This window comes from Erythrolamprus reginae, chromosome 1 (assembly GCF_031021105.1).
Source record: "Erythrolamprus reginae isolate rEryReg1 chromosome 1, rEryReg1.hap1, whole genome shotgun sequence".
In the NCBI taxonomy this organism is placed as follows: Eukaryota; Metazoa; Chordata; class Lepidosauria; order Squamata; family Dipsadidae; genus Erythrolamprus; species Erythrolamprus reginae.
This window is the reverse complement of record NC_091950.1, coordinates 125,616,372-125,637,266: the sequence shown is the minus strand read 5'-3', so window position 1 is coordinate 125,637,266 and position 20,895 is coordinate 125,616,372. Positions and strand designations below refer to the sequence as shown.

The 20,895-nt window shown below is 37.0% G+C and overlaps 1 protein-coding gene across 15 annotated transcripts in view; it reads left to right on the top strand.

Annotated features, from left to right (window-relative positions):
• PLEKHA7 (pleckstrin homology domain containing A7) overlaps positions 1-20,895 on the top strand; it is a 139,888-nt gene that overhangs the window by 113,405 nt on the left and 5,588 nt on the right. For 7 of the 15 annotated variants that reach the window (XM_070764203.1, XM_070764273.1, XM_070764282.1 and 4 more), the window contains 11 exons: positions 254-403; positions 1,597-1,698; positions 3,245-3,353; positions 4,295-4,530; positions 4,869-5,057; positions 5,199-5,316; positions 6,226-6,305; positions 7,518-7,718; positions 16,398-16,550; positions 18,491-18,624; positions 19,849-19,988. In XM_070764203.1, coding sequence (XP_070620304.1) covers positions 254-403; positions 1,597-1,698; positions 3,245-3,353; positions 4,295-4,530; positions 4,869-5,057; positions 5,199-5,316; positions 6,226-6,305; positions 7,518-7,718; positions 16,398-16,550; positions 18,491-18,624; positions 19,849-19,988 — 1,612 coding nt within the window. Of the gene's footprint in view, positions 1-253; positions 404-1,596; positions 1,699-3,244; positions 3,354-4,294; positions 4,531-4,868; positions 5,058-5,198; positions 5,317-6,225; positions 6,306-7,517; positions 7,777-16,397; positions 16,551-18,490; positions 18,625-19,848; positions 19,989-20,895 lie in introns of all 15 variants that reach the window. The other 8 variants (XM_070764211.1, XM_070764291.1, XM_070764220.1 and 5 more) reach the window with 5 other exon arrangements.

Genomic DNA, 20,895 nt, shown 5'->3' with positions numbered 1-20,895 from the left:
CCCCCAGATATATAGTAGTTGAACAAATTTCTTCACCTTCAGTATCTAAATCCAAGACTGGATTTGAAGAATATAAGATATGAGATGGATGGATAGTTGGAGAGAGGAAGACACAGGCAGGCAGACATTTATATTTGGGGTAGAAAATTAATATTTAAAAAACACTAAATTAAAGGAAGATCCTCTAAAATGTCCTCCAATTTTTCTTGTACGGAGTTTATTTTTTAAAAAATGTTTAAAATATTTTATTTAGGATCAGCTGGAATCTGTCTTGGAAGTATTACATAGACAGATGGAACAATATAAAGACCAACCACAGCACACAGAAAAAATTACATATCAGCAGAAACTTTTGCAAGAAGATCTCATACGTATTCGGGCTGAAATATCCAAAGTATCTACAGTAAGTAGAAGGTGCTTTAAGAATTATTTTAATATATAATCCTAATTTCCATATCCAGCCTACTGGAACTGCATGGCAATGTAGTTTGGTGGTTGTTGAAGTAGGATTGGTTAACTATGAAAAACAATTTTCTCATCTTTCCCTTGCCAAATATCTGGGTGAAGATCTTTACTGCTTTTCTGTAGAACACCAGAGTGGTGGATTTCAGGAGAACTTTGTTTCAGAGGCCGGCACTGCTACAGAGAGGATATACTTCCAGAATACAAATAGATGACATTGTTTCATTGAAGGAATTTGGAATATGCCAGCCCTGCAAAATTAAAATGGCTACACCGATATGTGGGAGATAGGCATACCAGGCCCTATGCTACCTAGGGCTTCATAGGTAATAACAAATACTTAAAATTACAACCAGAAGCAAACTGGATCTTATGAATCAAAAGTGTTACATGGACATACTGAGACATGCCCATCACAACTTATGCTGCTGCATTCTGGATCAGTTGAAGCTTCTGGATGGTCTTCAAGGATTTCCCCATATAGAGCATATCAAGGGCCAAAATGACTACTCATAAATGATAGTCTGAAGGGCTCCCTGATCTAGGAAAAAACTGGCACCACATGTTAAGCTGTGCAAAGCTACCTGGCTATAGCTCCTCTCCAAGTGGAGTTGCAAATCCAGGAAGTTTCCTAGATTGCACACTAACCTTGAAGGGGTAAGTGCTATCCTATTCAAGATCAAAGATAGTTGATACCCAGCTTTGGGGGACCCACTCAGCTGCTCTCTCTTGCTAGCATTGAGTTGGAAATGTTTCCTCTCCACCCAATCCTACTCAGCTTCCAGGTACTAGGACAGAACCTCAACTGCTTCACAATCTGAATTTGAAAGATATGATTGGGTATCATCAGCACAATAATGAAATGGAAATCCAAAACTGGATGATTTCACCCAGTGCTATCATGTAGATGTTGAAATGAAAGGAAACGAAAGCTCTGCATTTATGTCATAAGCCATTTTTTATATTGACCAATTTTACATGTACATATGAGCGGTGTGCTTGTAGCCTAAAGTACTTTTAATTGTATTTACACTTTCATAAAGTACTTGCTTAAATAGGTTCATTAACCAGCAGCTTCATATAGTTCTTTATGCTTATGAAAAGGCAAAGTGAGCTTGTTGTCTTTGTCAATAGGAAATGGAAAATGCTTGGAATGAATATCTGAAATTGGAAAAAGATGTGAACCAGCTGAAACAAAGTCTGCAAGAACAGATGAATAAATCACGTTATTCTCAGGTGAGGCTATTTTCAATGTTTGCACTTTGTAGTTCCCTAAATAGTTTGCAGCTTTAGTCAAAACTCATCTCACTGGGTGGGAGATCTAATTTTGATGGGAAGTAGAGCCTTTTTTTCTCCAGAGGGGAAAAATGCTTCAGGTGCATATTATATCACAGTACAGTAATACCTCATGATACCAACTTAATTGGTGCAAGGAGGAGGTTCGTAAGACGAAAGGTTCGTAAGACGAAACATTGTTTCCCATAGGAAACAATGTAAAGTCAATTAATCCGTGCAACCAAAAAACCCCCCGCAAAAAAAACGGCTTTCGGCGACTGCTGGGAAGCCGCGCGGCTGTTTTAAAAGGTGACAGCCGGCCTGGGGGGCTTCCCAGCACCCCCTCGAACCCGGGTTCAGGGTTCGGGGGGGTGCTGGCAAGCCCCCCAGGCTGGCTGCGACCTTTTAAAACAGCCGCGCCGCTTCCCAGCTGTCTCCTGAAGCCGAACGCGGAAGTTGGGCTTTAGCGTTCGGCTTCAGGAGACAGCTGGGAAGCGGCGCAGGTGTTTTAAAAGGTCGCAGCCGGCCTGGGGGGCTTGCCAGCACCCCCCAAAACCCCAAACCCGGGTTCGGGGGGGGGCTGGCAAGCCCCCCAGGCCGGCTGCGACCTTTTAAAACACCCGCGCCGCTTCCCAGCTGTCTCCCGAAGCCGAACGCGGGGTTCAGCAAAATTTTGCCTCTTCTTATGAACTTTGTTCGAGTTACGAACCGGCGTTCGGGAGGCTTCTGGGAAGCCCTGCCGCCCGGCTGTCACCTTTTAAAACAGCCGCGCGGCTTCCCAGCAGTCTCCGAACGCCGGTTCGTAACTCGAAAAAAGTTCGTAAGAAGAGGCAAAATTTTTCTGAACCCCGGGTTCGTATCACGAGTTGTTCGTAAGACGAGGGGTTCGTATCTTGAGGTACCACTGTATGCCAAAACTATACATATGTGCAAATACATCAAATCTTTATAAGTATCTGATGTCCCACTCGGGTAGCTGTTCAATGCTATGACAAAATAACAAATAAGACCTTTTTTCTGGGATGACCAGACATCTTTAGTTTGCCAAGGAAATTTTATTAGAAATATGAGTGGTCTCCTTTGTGCAAAGTATATTATATTAATTTATTGCTATCAAATAAATTGTTATCTGCTGATGGCACCTCATTTGGGGAGGTTTTTAGTTATGTTTAGTTACTGTTTGATGTTATAATTTGGTTGCTAATTTTATATTTTAAAACATGTTATGATAGATTCTTGGGGATTTTATCCTGTAAACAGCTCTATTCTGTTCCTTCCTTTAAGCAGCCAACAAGGAACCACAATCCAGCAGGCATGACTGACTTATTTCACTGTACCTTTTCAGAGGAAAATTATACAAATTATGTGTAAATATATATTTTTGTTAGAATGCCGAACAATCTAAGAATTGTTATATTGTGTACTATTTTCTAGCAAAGAAAATGTCCTTGATTTCTTTGGTATAATCAATATTGGTTTGGTTCTCCTTCCCTCACTTTTTCCTTAGGAGAAAACTCAAATGCAGAAAGATTTGTGGAGAATTGAAGATGTTACAGCTGGCCTAAGTACAAATAAATCCAACTATAAAGTCATCATCGAATCTATCAAGAATCCAGGTAAGAAAGCTTAATGCTGATGTCTAGCTACCGGAATATTATCAAATCAATATATGTGTGCTTCCATTTTTTATATTACCTGAGTAATCCGATGGAAACAACTAGCATGCATGTGCGGGGGAACCTTAACTTTTACCTTTAATGATATCTGAATCACAGAAGGAACAACTTGGCACACTTTTTGCAATTCATAATGTTTCCAACATAAATGCTAAGCTAACTTTCCCTTATGAAGTTTCTGGTATATTAACATTCTCACATAATAATTTACTGATGCCTTTTATTTTCTGAGATGGTGTCCTAAAATGTATGTACAGTTATACCTCGTCTTATGAACCCCTCGTCATACGAACTTTTCAAGATACGGACCTGGGGTTTAAGATTTTTTTGCCTCTTCTTCCGAAGTATTTTCACCTTACAAACCCGCCACCACTGCTGGCATGCCCCGCCTCTGGACTTCCGTTGCTGTGATTTCGCTGAGGCTTCCCTCACTGGGAAACCCCACCTCCGGACTTCCGTTGCCAGCGAAGCGCCCATTTTTGCGATGCTGGGATTCCCCTGCAGCATCGCAAAAACGCAGAAGTCCGGAGGTGGGGTTTCCCATAGAGGGGAGCCTCAGGGGAATCCCACCAGCGTGAAAACGGGCGCTTCGGCTGGCAAAAGGGGTGAATTTTGGGCTTGCACGCATTAATTGCTTTTCCATTGATTCCTATGGGAAACATTGTTTCGTCTTACGAGTTTTCACCTTACGAACCACATCCTGGAACCAATTAAGTTCATAAGCCAAGGTATCACTGTACTTGCATATTTCAAAAAACACATTTCAATAAATCTTAAGGTGGTTTTCCAAGCACTAGTTTTACTTTCATACTGTTTATTATGGAGTTATCAATGGTTACCATTTTTCCGAGCTCCCCTGAATGTAATGTGTATTTTTCCAGAAAGAAAAACAGTGCCTTCATTTTCAAAGCCTCTAGTGCCTTCATCATCAACTACTCTCATGTCAACAGACAGCAAACTTTCTACTCAGCAAAGTCCACCAACTAGTCCTGTCAAACCCTCGCTGGAAGTCAGACTTTTTCCTCAGCCTTATACACAGCCCAGAATGTTTTCTCCCTCCTTACAAGTGAAAAAAGTTGAACCTCCAGTCCAGTCACCAGTGAAATTAAAACCAAAGGTTGTAAATGTTATTATTTCACCTACTTGTAGTTAATGGTATAAAATTCACAGAGAATGGTATTGGATTTCCTTTTGTGTAGTACATGGGATAATGAACACAGATAGTCAGATAAATAACATATAGGTTTCTTTATAAAGTTCTTGGTTGCAATTAAAGCTTTGAGTTAATCTGCTTATAAATCTTGTGACTGAGGAATTTCCAAGGAAAAAAAAACTCTTTAAGGAATGTGGTATTAAATTCATATACATTATTTGCTATGATTTGAGCAGGAGAATTGATTTATTTTCCACGTGAATTAATGGACAGATTTCTTTTTTTAAAAAATGCAATATTAGGAAGATGAAGCACCACCAAGACCTCCTCTCCCACAGCTATATAGCACTGATGATAACCCACCAGCTGTTCCACCTCTTCCTAAAGAAGCTACAGTAATAAGGCACACATCAGTGCGTGGTCTCAAACGTCAATCTGATGAAAGAAAACGAGACCGAGAACTTGGACAGTACATAAATGGGGATTACAGGGTAAGCATTCCATCCCAGGTTGAAGACTGTAGTTCGAATCTTACTGCAATTCTACTACAGTCTTCCAATAGGCTGTAATTGAAGGGAGGCAATATATGAAAAATGTTGCAATCCAGTTGAATTGTATATTTACTCATGTAGGTAGAACTCCGCTCATATGTGAGCGAACCTGAATTGGTAACAATAGGCAGTGATCTGAGCCAACCTTCCATCGGATTTCGTGGTACTGATAATAGATACCAAACATTACCTACCCGAGGTGAGTGAAGAGACTGAAATTTCTGCACTTTAGAAAATCATGTTTATTATGATTTTGCATTTCCAAATAACAGTTCCATTTGACACACAGCTGGGTTGAAACTCCAGATACAACTTTAAAAAGGCAAGGTTTAAAAAATAAAGTATATGTATATAAATAAATATATGCATAAACCCTGCTCCTAAAACACTAAACTATGAAATTCAGATTACAGCATCTAGGAAGCAAAGAATAATCAATGATTCCTGTTAAGTCCTTAATGGATATAGTTCAATGAAGAACTGAGACATTTTGATGTCTCAATATAGGACATAGTGCAGTGTTGGTGAACCTTTTTGGCACCAAGTGCTGAAAGGAAGCGTACACACGCAGTGGAGCGCCAGAAACTGGAAGACCAGCTACCTAGCACACACGCATAGGAGTGCCGAAAATCGGAATAGCAGTTGGAATAGCAGTTTGCACCTGGTCTTCCAGTTTCTGGCGCATGTGCGTTTGAAGACTAGCTGGCCAGTGTACATGTCCATGCTGGAAATTGGAAGCTCACCTTCCCAATTCATGCATGCATGCCAGGAAGCTGCTCTTCCGGTTTCTGGCACTCCTTCTTTTGCAAAGATTACCTGGCCAACACGCATGCTTGTGCTGGAACCCAGAAGAGCAATGGCTGATGGCTGGCAGGCCTGGAGAGATGGCTCTGTGTGCCACTTCCGGCATACATGTACATGTATGTTGTACATAGAAAGGAAGGAAATGCAGCAATGGAAATGTCCACATCCCTACTCCCAACTTTTGTCATTAAACACTCTCCACATTTGAACTGATTATTTTTTTAAAAAATTACCACAAAACGTAGATTTAACCAATACCAACTGGATTTTTTTTCTAAGAAGAGATTTTTTGCCTTTTTTAAAGGATTATCTGGTTCAACTTCTAGACTCCATCAGTCATCAACAGTTTCATCATATTCAACGCTTCGAAGGGATGCTTCCAAGGTAAAATACGTTAATTAGGATGCCATTTGTTTTGAGTCATACTTTAGTAGTGTCATTTTGCTTTAGCATTTGATAATCCTTTCGAGTTTGAAATTATCCACCTACAAGCGTCATTCAGATGATGACTGCTTTAAGATTGTTGGCCTACACATTTATAGATTTTTATAGGGCTGAGGATTTAGATACTATTGAAATTTCACCATTTGAAATTTCCCCATATTTTCTCATTGCTTGTTCCCTTTTTATTAGAAAAATTAAGGAGGGAAAGACAGAATTTCTATCTAATATCATTTGGAATTGTAGTTCTACTTAGTAGCCATCTTTCTGGAAGCATCTTAAATCTGCATTTATTTACACTTCAAGATAAGTTTGTGGATATAGATCTCACTTTGGGTTAGTTTGGTTGTTACAGTTTCTGTTGAATAGAGTGAATGGAAGAGGCAGACAGAAGTGGCTTCAAAACATCAACTCTTTATTTGGCAACTATTTACAATCCAGCAAAGGCTCTGTCTGACAGCCAGCCCTTCTATAGGGAGCTGCCAGATAGTCCAGCCAATCAGCAGTCAGTATTTTCCCTCCAGAATGGAGGACCTGACTGAAGTCTGTGTCATATAACATAATTCTTAATTGTATGTTCTCCTGAAAAATTAGGTAATTGCACATCCAATTACAATATTATTTTCTATGTTATTTGCTTCCTCCTAGATATTTAATCAGATATTTTCCCAAGCTATATACTTTCCAAACAAACATTTGTAAAGTTTACATACTGTGTTTTTGGTTAGTTTACATTGAAGGAAAACACTGAAAGGATAGTTCTGTCATCCTCAGCCTCTTAAACTAACATAGCTGTAGGGCAATATTGTCCACAGTAAGTTAATTAAAAAGTAAACACTAATATATATATATATATATGTCATATGTTTTTTTGCTGAATTTGAAAATTAAGGGAGCCTAGGATAGATCTATTTCGGAACCTGCAACCGTTGCCTTGTAAGGCAGAGAATTATCCTCTAGGCTACAGTATCCAATCCCTTCAGCTCTGCACCAGGGAAGGGTTACATATTTTTGTGTCGAATCATTATGTGTGTGTGTGTGTGTGTGTGTGTGTGTTGTGTATATATATATATACACAACACACACACACACACACATATATATATATTTTTTATTTTTAAAATAATTAAAAACATGTTCTGTGTGATTTTCAAGGAAAGACCAAAGAGTGCCTTGGAACGTTTATACTCTGGAGATCCCGGAAGAGGAAAAATGAGTGCTGAAGAACAATTAGAAAGAATGAAGCGTCATCAAAAGGCAATAGTTCGTGAACGCAAAAGAACTCTTGGTCAAGGAGAAAGACATTCGGTTTCATCACGACCATTCATCCAGCCTGGTTCTGCAGACATAGGCTCAGTATGTTAGACATGCCTTAACAGGACTAGATAAAACAAAACGATCTGTAGCTTCTCTAGTAAGCACTTTTATTTGAGAGTGCATGTCACCTTGTATTACTTAATTTAATTATATAATGGTGGTATTTCAATAGGTAGGGCTTGCATAACAGAAAATGGCTTCGGTCTATAATTATTGACAATTTAACATAGGAAGTAGGAAATAAATTGGCATAAGAAAAGTACAGTGAGAAAATATATCTATGTATATATTATCTATATTTCAATGTAGATAATAAGTTGGTTTAATCATTTTTTTCTCACAAGATTATGAAAGTAGAATACTTTTTTTCTGATTGCACCATAAATGAATGAGCCCAGTAGACAATATTAGCACAAGTAAAAAATATAGTATGTATGGTTATGTTAAATAAGAACTTCATAGGTTATCATTTTAGGTTTTCAGAAATTTTATATATTAATATTAAACATAGGAATAAATCTAATGATTTCATATAGTTGCTAATGATCATTTATGTCTAAGGTGTGAACAATATTCTAGAAAGGCTCTCTATTCAATTAGGGAAAAATAATTATAAGTTAAATATAAACTGACAATTATTCATTCCCACTGCAATCACTGATATTTTACATACCCAATAAATATGTTTATAAAAGAATATTCCATCAATACTAACATAAGTTATTTACAGGAAATAGCTGTAATCCATAGACATGATGTATTTATTCAGAAGAGACATTCAATTTAAAATTACTAGGGCTGCTTTTTAAAATTGTCAAATAAAGGGTATATTGTTGGTCTTAGAAATGTCAGTTTGTCTGTCAGTGACGGACACAGTGAATGAAGGTTCACTCAGTAATCAAAGTTTGGATAGCAAAATTTAGGATTAGGTTACCAAGATTTTTTTCCTAAATAAAGGAATGATCTCAGATAAATTCAGTGGGATTGGTTTCCTGTACTGTCCTCAAATCACAGCAAGTCTCCATTTTTCATAATTTGGAGCTATAGAAAGTAAAGTAAGTTTAAAATTGAAATAAAGCAATCTAGTTATAACCATAAATTTAAAAAATTACTGCAAATATGTAAGCGTTACTGTTTAAGGAAGCCCTAGGAGTTTAAATTTTAATAGGTCATGTTTTTTAGGATTATAAAAAAACTGGAAGTAGCTTACATTAGGCTGTTACTGCAAAACACTTACATATTTGTTATGATAATTTTTTTGGAGTTAAAGGAGGGTCCATTAAATACATAATCATCCAAGAATCAAGCTAATTAATGAGAATGTGTTCAATGATTAGATATAAGAATGTATTTAGTATATCAGATTTTGATTATTTACATAAGAAATGCATGACAGAAAGAAATCAGGATCTGATGATTGCAATAGTGCCCTGTCATAACACATCTAATTTATGTAGGGGCACCCATGCATGTATAAACGAGTCTACGGAGAGGGGCGGCATACAAATCTAATAAATAATAATAATAATAATAATAATAATAATAATAATAATAATAATAATAAACAACACATATACAAAATTGAGGTTAGTTTGGCGCTAATAAACAATTCTTCTGAACATATTTTTTTAATAAATAAAATGAGTCTGTGGGATTACAGGTGGCCTATCTTCTGCGATTTTGATATAGTTTTACGGATAAATAATGGCTCACATTGTATGCTTCCATGATGTTAGGAATATTATCCATGATAATCTCAGAATCTCTATTGTGCCCCATCTTCAAAGAAAACCTTTCCTTTTGGCCTTGGTTGTTGCTTGTAAGATATTTCTATTCCCTGTTTTTAGTAAGAACAAACTCTGATGGTTGTATCACGAACAACAGAGTTTCAACGTCTCTCACTTTCTATTGATACATAATCAGCCTAAATCAATCCACTGCAGATGAAAACCTTTTCATTGAATGTTATAAGCCTCTTGCAACTTTAAGACCTGTGGACCTGTTGTAGATATAGTCTGCCCTGCTGGTGACATACAGTAGATAGATATCCATTTCCCAAGAGAAAATGTCAAATAGTCATTTTGATAACTTCCAAATCTTGAGGTGGTGGGGATAGGCAATATAAATATTTAATCATACATTAATAATAAATAAATAAATAAATAAATAAACAAAATGCCTATAAGGATGGGCTAGAATCAGAGTCTTCTCAATTCTAGTCTAGCTCCTTAAACCCAATACTGGCTCCCATTCATTCATAGCCTATAGGAGCGAGACTTACTGGTCTTATCCTCTTTTAAAAGTAAACAATGTTGTTCTTTTCCCATGCTGTTTGTAAGATACGTCATGATCTGTGAAAGTTAGTCTTCAAAGTGCCACAGGACTTCTTATTTAGGTTTTCAAAACTGAGTGTTTATGCAATCACTGTTTTGTCTTTTCCTTTTGGCATATTAGAATTATTTATGCTCATCACCTGCCTAATTCATTGCACAAGATCTCTTGCTTTTGAAGTCACTCATCCTACATATATATTTTTTAGTTTCTAATTATTTAAAACTATTTCTAACTAAACTCAATTTCTGCCAGGCTTAATTGCATTTTGGTATCCATTTTGTTAAATTTCTAATTTTTGTTGCTGGTTATTAACTTTTCACCTTTGTTTCCCATTTTAAATAACTGTTTGGTTGCATTAATTTATAAGGCATTCATGAGCCATTAATGTAGTAAGTAATTACGTAAACACTTAAAGGAAACTGGTGCATTCAGATATTTACCTTTGCAGTTATATATATATTTTTAAAAAGTAATGTTAAAACATAAGAAAAAACTAAAGCCCTGCCATACCACATATTTAAGTAGCAGAATTTGAACCTGATTTTTTTTTTTAAAAACCATGGCTCTCAAAATTTATAATAATTTCTAATGCAAACATTTCATAATATTTTAACAATTGAAACGATGTAGCATATTTTCATACCATGTTGGTCTTCATTTCTGCTGTAAAAATAAAAAATAGCACAGCCCAGGAAGAAACAAATCATTTACCCAAAGGGCTCCAGTGCACAAAACATAATGTTTGAAAGCACAATTTACAGCACTACAATAACTTTAGCAACCAAAATGGTAAAAATGAAATATGTAATTAGATTGCACAGTTTGTAATGTTACATAAATTGTATGTGTAAATCTACTTTTAATACAGTGCACTATTTTTTTAAAAGATCAATTTTTAAATGTAATATGGCATTAAAATATTGAGCAGAATACTTGGGTTGTCATTTGATATTGATGTAAAAGACTCCGTATCAACAACAATAAAAATGCTTCATAATACTGATTTCATGTTATTTCTTTGAGCATAACATGTAGATTAATATTGCCTTATATTACATTTATGGATGCAATCAGGCCTGGCTTGAACATTGAGTAGGCATTTGTTACAGCGTGTGCTTTAATTGTGAAATTGTGAAAATGATTGAACTTTTCTTGCAGAAATACCTCCATTTTTAAAGTCTGCAATTTTTATTTCTGCAGTTACCTTCAAATTAACTAGATGCTCCTATTCCTAACAAATAAAATGTAGGTGTATTTTGAGTGAAAAATCAAGAGCTTGTGCATGAATAATATATTTCTCCCAAATACTTTAGACTGCTTCTACAAAGTTGTTGCCCAGAGTAAATGGGAGAAGGTAACTATCACTGAGTCTCTTGTGTTTTCTTCTCTGGTCTAAAATAAAATTTCAGTACACACCACACACCACACCCCTACACCTCTACACATTGATATATTAGGCAACAAAAACAAAATGCATGGGTACAGTATATGTGATACCTTGCTCAACAGTAGTAACTATGAGAGGGATCTTGGAATCCTAGTAGACAACCATTTAAATATGAGCCAGCAGTGTGTGGCAGCTGCCAAAAAAGCCAACACAGTTCTAGGCTGCATTAACAGAGGGATAGAATCACGCAAAGTGTTAATACCACTTAATAAGGCCTTGGTAAGGCCACACTTGGGATACTGCATTCAGTTTTGGTCGCCATGATGTAAAAAGACGTTGAGACTCTAGAAAGAGTACCGAGAAGAGGAACAAAGATGGTTAGGGGGCTGGAGGCTAAACCATATGAACGGTTGCAGGAACTGGGTATGTCTAAGGACAAAAAGGGTTGGGGCTGACATGGTAGCAGTGTTCCAATATCTCAGGGGTTGCCACAAAGAAGAGGGAGTCAAGCTATTCTCCAAAGCACCTGAGGGTAGAACAAGAAGCAGTGGGTGGAAACTAATCAAGGAGAGAAGCAATTTAGAACTATGGAGAAAATTCCTGATAGTTAGAACAATTGATCAGTGGAACAGCTTGCTTCCAAAATTTGTGGATACTCCAACATTGGAAGTTTTAAAGATGTTGGATAACCATTTGCCTGAAGTAGTAATAGGGTCTCCTGCCCAAGCAGGGGTTGGACTAGAAGACTTCCAAGGTCCCTTCCAACTCTGTTGTTGTTGTTGTTGTTACATATAAATAATATGCTACTGAATGAGAAGATAAATGATCCAATTATAACAGGCTGCAATCCCAAGAGCTATTATGCACTTACTACTGCATGCAGACCTTAACAAGATTATATTTTCTTTTTCTTCGGAACAAAAGGGGGCTACTTATTGTCTTATAAGCATTCTGAAACATACTTCTTTCAGAAGTTCTCATGATAAAAGCCTTGCTTGAACAATATAGTGTCCAGACATCCAGCCTTGTAGGGCACATTTTCTGTGGCCTAAGGAGTGAAATAATGCAGTTGAATGGGAAAATACATTTATCACATGTGCTCATTTATATGTCACAAATCCCTCATATTTCATTTAGGCTTTCATTTATAGTCAAAGATACTCCTGATATACATGTAAATAAATGTAATACTTTATCACTGTATGAGTGTTGTAGAGTTAGCATATCTTAGTTGGAGGATGGCTTTATAGGATGTCTGAAAGTTAGGCTATCAGATAAAAAGATGGAAGCAATTAATAGATTTAATGTATATTATGGTAATTCTGAACGTTATCATATTTTGAAAGTATTCAAGGACTCTGAAAGTAAGTTTACATTTTGCTAAAGTTCTATCTCTTGGAAAAACTAAAAAATATTCCTAGCATGGAGTGCTTGTAAATAGTAAGAAACATAAAAGGCAGTGATCTATATTATTTGATTTTAGTAGATAATTTTCTAAACCACATCATATCTGAAGTAAAAACAATCCAATCCAATCCAATCCAATCCATAATACTGATTTGAAATATTGATGGGCTTCATAATTTTTTCAAGTCATCTAATAGACAGATACTGTGTTTCCCCGAAAATAAGACCCTGTCTTATATTTTTTTGAATCCTGAAATAAGCACTTGACCTTATTGCCATGCAATCAAAAACTCAATTGGGCTTATTATCAGGGGATGTCTTATTTTGGGGGAAACAGGGTAGATAGTATTTTATTTGTCAAACATGTACCAGATACAGGTATAGTGTAAACATAGATTTGAAAATAGTAAATATTCTGGTGCGCTTATGTACGCCCTTACAGACCTCTTAAGAATGGGGTGAGGTCAACAGTAGATTGTCTAAGGTTAAAGTTATGGGGGGTTGGGGAGGTAACAACAGAGCCTGGTAGTGCATTCCAGGCCTTGACCATACTGTTACTGAAGTTTTATTTTCTGCAATCGAGTTTGGAGCGGTTTACTTTGAGTTTGTATCTATTGTGTGCGGTTGAAGTTGAACTAACAGGTAGTACATTATAGCAGATAATTTTGTGTGGTACGTTTAGGTCGGACCATAGGCGGCATAGTTCTAGGTTGTCCAAGCCTAAAATTTCAAGCCTAGTAAAGGTATTTTATTAGAAGCAGAGGAGTGGCGTACTCTTCTTGTGAATACAACGGCAACAGTTCTGAGATGGTTGGCTTGCATGAGTTACAGGTTTTCTACACCCAGCAGTTGTTTAATAAGTTGTTTTTAAATGAGTTTTTGCAAGAAAGTTCTTCCTAATTTTAATTGGAAACTTTCCAATTCAAATTTCATTAGGCCTTAGTTTCAACTAATTTTGTTTTGTGGCCCAGAGCAAGTTGAGTCTAATTTTGTTGCTTAGAGACTCTTGATTCATTCCCTTCTAAAATAAGAAACCAGATTGGGTTTTTTTCCTTTTGAGCACAACTTATTCATTCTCAGGATTACATTTTTCCTTTTTATTATTTAGTATTTTAAGTAACCCCGTTCATTTCAAATATCTCTTTTTTAATGATGTGATTTTGCTTGCCTGCTATCATCTTTTACTGCACACATTTAAAAATAGCATCTAGCCATGACTGACACAAAGGTATGATTGCTTTTACTGTGATTGGTAAGACACCATTAATGTGAACCAACCAATCTACCCTTAGAAGCAGGTGTAGCATTTCAGTGTTCTCTACAGGGTTCTCTATGTACTTGTATTTGGTATGATAAACATTTGTGGGGAACTTAAAACAAATTCTTAAAAGGGCATTCTTTACCATTTTGTGGCTTCTGTCACAATTTTCAGCAATTTAGGTAGGCTATTTTGTTCTTAGAGTATATGAAGCTTCAATTTTCTTCTCCCAATTTCCTTAAGTCTCCTCCCCAAAAAATGTGAACAGGTCAAATCTTCCCCACCCCCATAATATATATATATTTTAGAGAGGGGAAAAAAACCTTCAAAAAGTAATGAGAAGCTTTCTTTCTTTTTCTCTATGTCCTTAACTCAAGTCCCTTTAAGCACATCTTAGTTGTATGGTCACATGATTTTTCACAACTTTTCCTTATTCTCTTTGTTTAATAAGACTAACCAATCATCCCTCTTATAAAATTTAAACAGTCCTTGTTGGAATGGAGGCATTCATTCATTCATTCATTCATTCATTCATTCATTCATTCATTCATTCAAAAGTGCTTTAAAATAATCTATCAAATTCAGATGTTCCCTGAACATCTGTTTTAAACTTCTGTAGTTCAAACTCTTGGCAAGCTTTTTTGCTTTTAATTGTTTTTAAATCCTTATAATTGTTCCTCCACTTTTTATTTTAATCTTGTCTTGCCCTCAGGCAAAAGGAACACTCACCAGGTAGTTTAGTTACTCTGCTACTTGAAGACCTTTGGAACTTTTAATTTTTTATATAATCCAAACTGCAATGGAATTTTAAGCAAACCCGGTGTCTTTAAAATTGGTTCTGCATGAAACTGTGAGCTTGTTATTTCTTCCTCTGCTCCTGGTGCTCTACTTGCTAGTTTCCCACCGATTCCCCCCAGTTCCTTGCATGGAGCTGCTTTTGGAAATGGGTGATCCTCCAGCCTTTTGGTTGCCCAAAGAAGCTCTACTGGCCCAGGCAGACTGTCTGGCTGCCATTGCCTGCCCTAGCTGTGTCTCTGCTGTTCAGACATATGTTAGTTTACCAGCTGAAGAGCTGAGGTGGCACAGTGGTTAGAATGCAGCACCGCAGGTTAACTCTTCCCACAGCCTGGAGTTCGATCCTGATGAGCTTGAGGTTGACTCAGCCTTCCATCCTTCCGAAGCTGGTAAAATGAGGACCTGGATTGTTGGGGGCAATATACTGATTCTGTAACTGCTCAGAGAGGGCTGTAAAACACTATGGAGTGGTATATAAGTCTTGTGCTCTTGCTCTTGGCATTTCCTCCACTTGGAAATCTCAAAAATTCATTTGTTTGCTTAACTAAATGTACTTAATGCAAAGGTGGTATTCAGCAGGTTCTGACCAGTTCTGGAGAACTGGTAGCAGAAATTTTGAGTAGTTCAGAGAATTGATAAATACCACCAGTGTCTGGCCTGCCACCATCTATTCTCTGAGTTCCAACTGATTGGGAGGAAATGGGGATTTTGCAGTAAGCTTCCCCTGCGGTGAGGAGGGAATGGAGATTTTGCAGTAACCTTTCCCTGCCACACCCACCAAGCCACGCCCATAGAACCGGTAGTTTTAAAAAATTGAATCCCATCACAGAGTTAATATAGTTACTGTCTATCTCATTCACTTAAAAGAATTACATGACAATAACTTTTGGAGATTGTGGGGCTACATCTGATCCAACTGTAGGTTATGTGTCTCTCGTAAGCAAAGTACTGCATTTCCCTTATATATCACATTTTCCAAGAGCTGTCCCCAAGGCATACATTTTTGTTCTTGTAGATCAGTGGTTCTCAACCTAGGGATCGGGAGTCGAATGACCGTTTCACAGGGGTCGCCTAAGACCATGGTAAAAGACAAATTTCCCATGGTGTTTGAAACTAAAGCTTCTATTCTGGCGCCTTGGAACATATTTCTACAATCCGACCAATCAGGTGTTTACAATGGGGGTGTCCCTCTGACCTTCCTGCCAATCAGTTTAAAGCTCTGTTGGGAGAACTGGCGCTAGACTTATGGTTGGGGGTCACCACAACATTGTATTAAGTGGTCACCGCATTAGAAACGTTGAGAACCACTGATTGTAGATAAATCTAGTTATCTCTGATTCCTAACGTGACATTACATTCATCTCTATTGGTTGGAAATGTGGCTGACTTCATCAGAGGATCTATCAAGTGAGACTCCAGGAATAAACACTATGGTAGCCCTTGGGTTCCATTTTACCTATTCAAAGGTAATGATAAATACTTGCTAATTTATTACTCACAATGATTAAACATGTCATTGTTTCCTGTCTGTTACTAGTGGAAACGGGAGCAAGAATTTGACATGCAGTTATTGGAAAGAGCAATGTGTACAGAACAAAAAATGGGAGATAACTGGTTAAAAATTGACTCTGTGGCAGCAACAGACACAAATCTAGAGCCCGAAGATTATAAATTGGATATTAGCAAAGAGGTAAGGCTAATTATTGGCATCGCCTTGTATTCTTGGACTTGTAAATAAATAAATAGATTGACTATTTTCCAAACTTGATATACTGTACTATTTTTCTCTCCAGGTGTTTCCCTTTAGTGTTAATCAACAGTTTTCAGCAAGTTTGTGATTTTAAAATAGGATTGTTTTCTGAGGCATGTGACAGGGCCTTCTTTTCCCATCCCCATTTCATGTCATTTCCACAGGCAAAAATTATGTTGGACACCATGATATTGGTTGCATCATTCTGAGCACCAATGCTTACCATAGTATTAAAGGACTGATAAAATAAAGCAAATAAATAAATAATAAACCACAGAAATGCTACTAGTCACAATTTTATAGAATGGTAATGTTGCACTGTTTACTCCCGTAATGGGAAGAAACAGGCCGTAGTAGATCCAATCAAAGATCCCTTTTAGATTCATGGCTATTGCAACATGAGTAGGTGGAGGCTGTTGCCAGGAGCAACTTTGCCAATTGGTTGGTGTTTGATGGCTTTACCAGGAGGAGGGGGGAGAAGAAGAGCAGGATCTACCTATGGTAACTTGCTTTTTTCATTTCCCAGATGGACAGCTCTAATTACTTTTTTAAAAGCTAACTTTAAACATCACTCAAAAACTGCACTTGGTACAAAATGCAGGGACCCACCTAATTAGCATTAAATGCTAACAGCATATTATAGATGTACTTGAGACTTTGTACTGGCTGTCAGTAGGCTTCTGGGTATAAGTTACAATACTACAAAGCTGCATATGACTTCATTCCATGGTCCATTCAGAACTGAGCCCTCCAATCAGAATCAGCCTGCCCAATTAGAATATTCCAGAAAAAGGTTCCTACTCCCCTGAAATTATGGATGTTAAAAATGTTTAAATCGTCAGATTTAAAACCGAATCCTGATTATTTAAATTGTTATTTCTTGTTCCATGTTTGGTTTATGCTGCACGTTGCATAATGTTAGAAAACTTAGAAATTGAAGGAAGGAAATCACCGAAGGCAGAATATCATCAGGAGGGGTTTTTTGGGGGGAGAGAGTGTTTCCCTCCTTAACAAGGTATTTCGAAACCTACAGAGCCATCTTGTGGCCCAAAAGAAGAATATTTTATTTCACTGAAAGATTAAAGAACAGAAAAAATGGTCAGATTAAGAGAAACTAACAAATAAAATTACTCCATTAATTCTAAATATGTCAGCTTGGATTTGGAATTGTTATCTGTATCTGAGGTCTAACTCCTGAAGATTATTCCAAGATTATTCCAGAAGGAAAAGGGGAGACATAATTGAAACATTTAAATATGTTAAAGGGTTAAATAAGGTCCAGGAGGGAAGTGTTTTTAATAGGAAAGTGAACACAAGAACAAGGGGACACAATCTGAGGTTAGTTGGGGGAAAGATCAGAAGCAATGTGAGAAAATATTTTACTGAAAGAGTAGTAGATCCTTGGAACAAACTTCCAGAAGACGTGGTAGATAAATCCACAGTAACTGAATTTAAACATGCCTGGGATTAACATATATCCATCCTAAGATAAAATACAGAAAATAGTATAAGGGCAGACTAGATGGACCATGAGGTCTTTTTCTGCCATTAGACTTCTATGTTTCTATTAAAAAGTAAAATACCTGAAAAGGTATCTTGATAACAAGAGTGAAATTGCTTCTTAAGTTGAATTCTCAAAGTCTCATTATGTAACAACTATACCTAATCATATATATCTGAGATTTTTCTCACTAGTATTGCTTGTACACTCCTTTTACCCTAATTGTGATGAAAAAGAAGGCATCAGAAAAAAATTGTCTATATATTCTTTTCCCTTTTGTGTATTTGAACATACAAATGTTTTAATGTTCTGTACATAGTATAGTAAACATTTATAATTATTTTTGTTAAAAAAAACCCACCCCAAACCCTCTCCCCAGTTGTCAAAGCCAGACAAGGTTGCCATTCCAGAACGGTACATTGATATGGATCCTGAAGACCCCCTCACTCCTGAAGAATTGGAAGCAAGACATCGTAAGGCAGAAAAAATTAGGCATCTCCTTACCAGATCAAGGTAAGGCTTTGTGCATAATTGCTCTTTATAATATCAGGAAACATGAAAAGCTATGTTATGTACATATGATCAACTTTATTGCTTCCGTAGATCTTGTAGGAAGAGGCTACTGGAACAACAAATCTTGCTTGTTTCTATATGTTATAAACATAGACCTGTAAAATCCTGGCTTTCTGTCCGCCTTTTGTTGTAAGATGTTTCATTCACAATCCTTAACTGGCTCTAATCCAAATGTCAATTGCTTCTTGGGGAATGTTCCATTTCTGTAGATCCCTGCCAAAGACAGCATTTAGTGAATTATCCAGGCTGATCATCCCTGCAAGGCAGGGGTGAAATCCTCCAGTTCACTCGTGTCTACCAGTCGACAAGAACCTGTTGCGAAGGGAGTGCGAGGCTCCACCCACCCATTTGAATGCCACCATTTGGATTCTTTTATCCCCTGCGCATTCGCAAATCATTCTGTGCATGTGCAGAGGGTAAAAGAACCCAAATGGCGGTATCTGGGCAGGTGGGCGGAGCCTTGCGTTCCCTTTGTAACTGGCTCTCTGACGACCGATAGGCATGGGCGAACCAGGAGCATTTCACCCTTGCCCAAGGCCCTATAAGAGCCATTCTACTTTTTAAGGCATTTAAAATTTATTTTAAGCCTTTAAACTTTTTGCTTTGTTAATTTTTTTTGCTGCTGATTAGCTAGCTTGTTTATTTATCTATTAGATTTATTTATTTATTAGATAATCTATCTATGCATCTTTTAGATTATCTATTATCTGCCTTTATTACTTTATTAACAAACATGCATAATACTCCTTCCTTCCTTCTATTTATCCCTCGAAAACCACCCTCTGAGACAGGCTGGGCTGAGTGAATTATTGGTTCAAATTCATCCAGCTGGCTTTCATTCCTAAGGCAGGACTAGAATTCCCAGTCTCCTGGTTTCTAGGCCAGCAGCTTAACTTCTAGGCTTTTAACTCAACAACCTTCATTTGTTGATTTTGTTATTTTTCTATTAGCTTCTCTGTATTTTTAATACTCTGTATTTTTAATAATTGTCAACAACACCAATTGTATAAATATGTTGTAAGAACTTATTATAATCCCCACGTTCATAATTTCAGGATAACCCCGAAGTCTTTTTTATTTCCATGTATTGAAAATGTATTGGAAAGTGGTGTGGACTGAGACTACAGCACATTTTAATTACTTTTCTTTTTATGTTTACCCTAGTGTTCACAACCTACAGCCTCCAATTCAGGACAAATACATCTCTTCAAATGTAGATTCACAGCTACATGAGCAAGAACGCATGATTACCATATCATACGCACTGGCTTCTGAAGCCTCTCAGCGGAGCAAAGAGGTAGCAGGTACTGCTCTATTTATAAAGCAGTGGCTGTGACAATGCATTGTTTTAGTTACACTGCTACACAATGAGCATTTATACCTTTCTTCTGGGTTACTGCACATATCAGGGCCATAACTTTTTGGGTTACTTAGGTAATCCTAATTGGATAGTTTTCATTATGGAGCTGAACCACTGGATTTTAACCATGCATTGTATTAATAAGTATTCAGGGTTGGCTATAGTTTCCTTCTACTTGACTAGAGATGCGACACAAAATTTTCTCTATGACGTCTTCATCTGCTAAGACAGTGTATAGATTGCAGCATCAGACATTAAGATGAAAAAATGTGTTTTCAACAATGTATTTCTCTTAGTGCTCCATGAACTGTTGTGCTAGTGGGTTGTCTTCATATTGAAAGCAATCCTTAGTGAAGGAGCCCTTTACTAACCTAGACTTTGGTGAGGCTGTTTCCAATAGAATCAGCATGGCTTTGGAGGGTTGTTACTTTGGGGGCAGGGAGAGGTTTGCACTGAGACCCTTGTTTTATCTTTGTATAACATCTCATCTTTATTCTGTTCACATCATGTTCGGGCATTTTCATCAAAATGTTGTAAAACTCATAAAAATAAAACAAATCAGTGAAATTTGACTGATTGGTTGAACTATTCCAAGATTTAAAATTGGATTTGGCAAATTATTTTTGAAATTTTGGTGAAGCTTTTTTTAAATCTTTCTGGAAACTAAATGTATATGGAAATGGCAGATGACGTTATTATTGCTAAATGGTGCTTCCTTTATACTTTAATCTTTCACTGTGTTACTAATACAGCATGATATTTTCATAGTGTATAGCAGGGCCAGTATTATCTATTGCCTGCCGAGTTAATTTCATATTTTATTAATTAATTTCAATTTCATCTTGATTTCT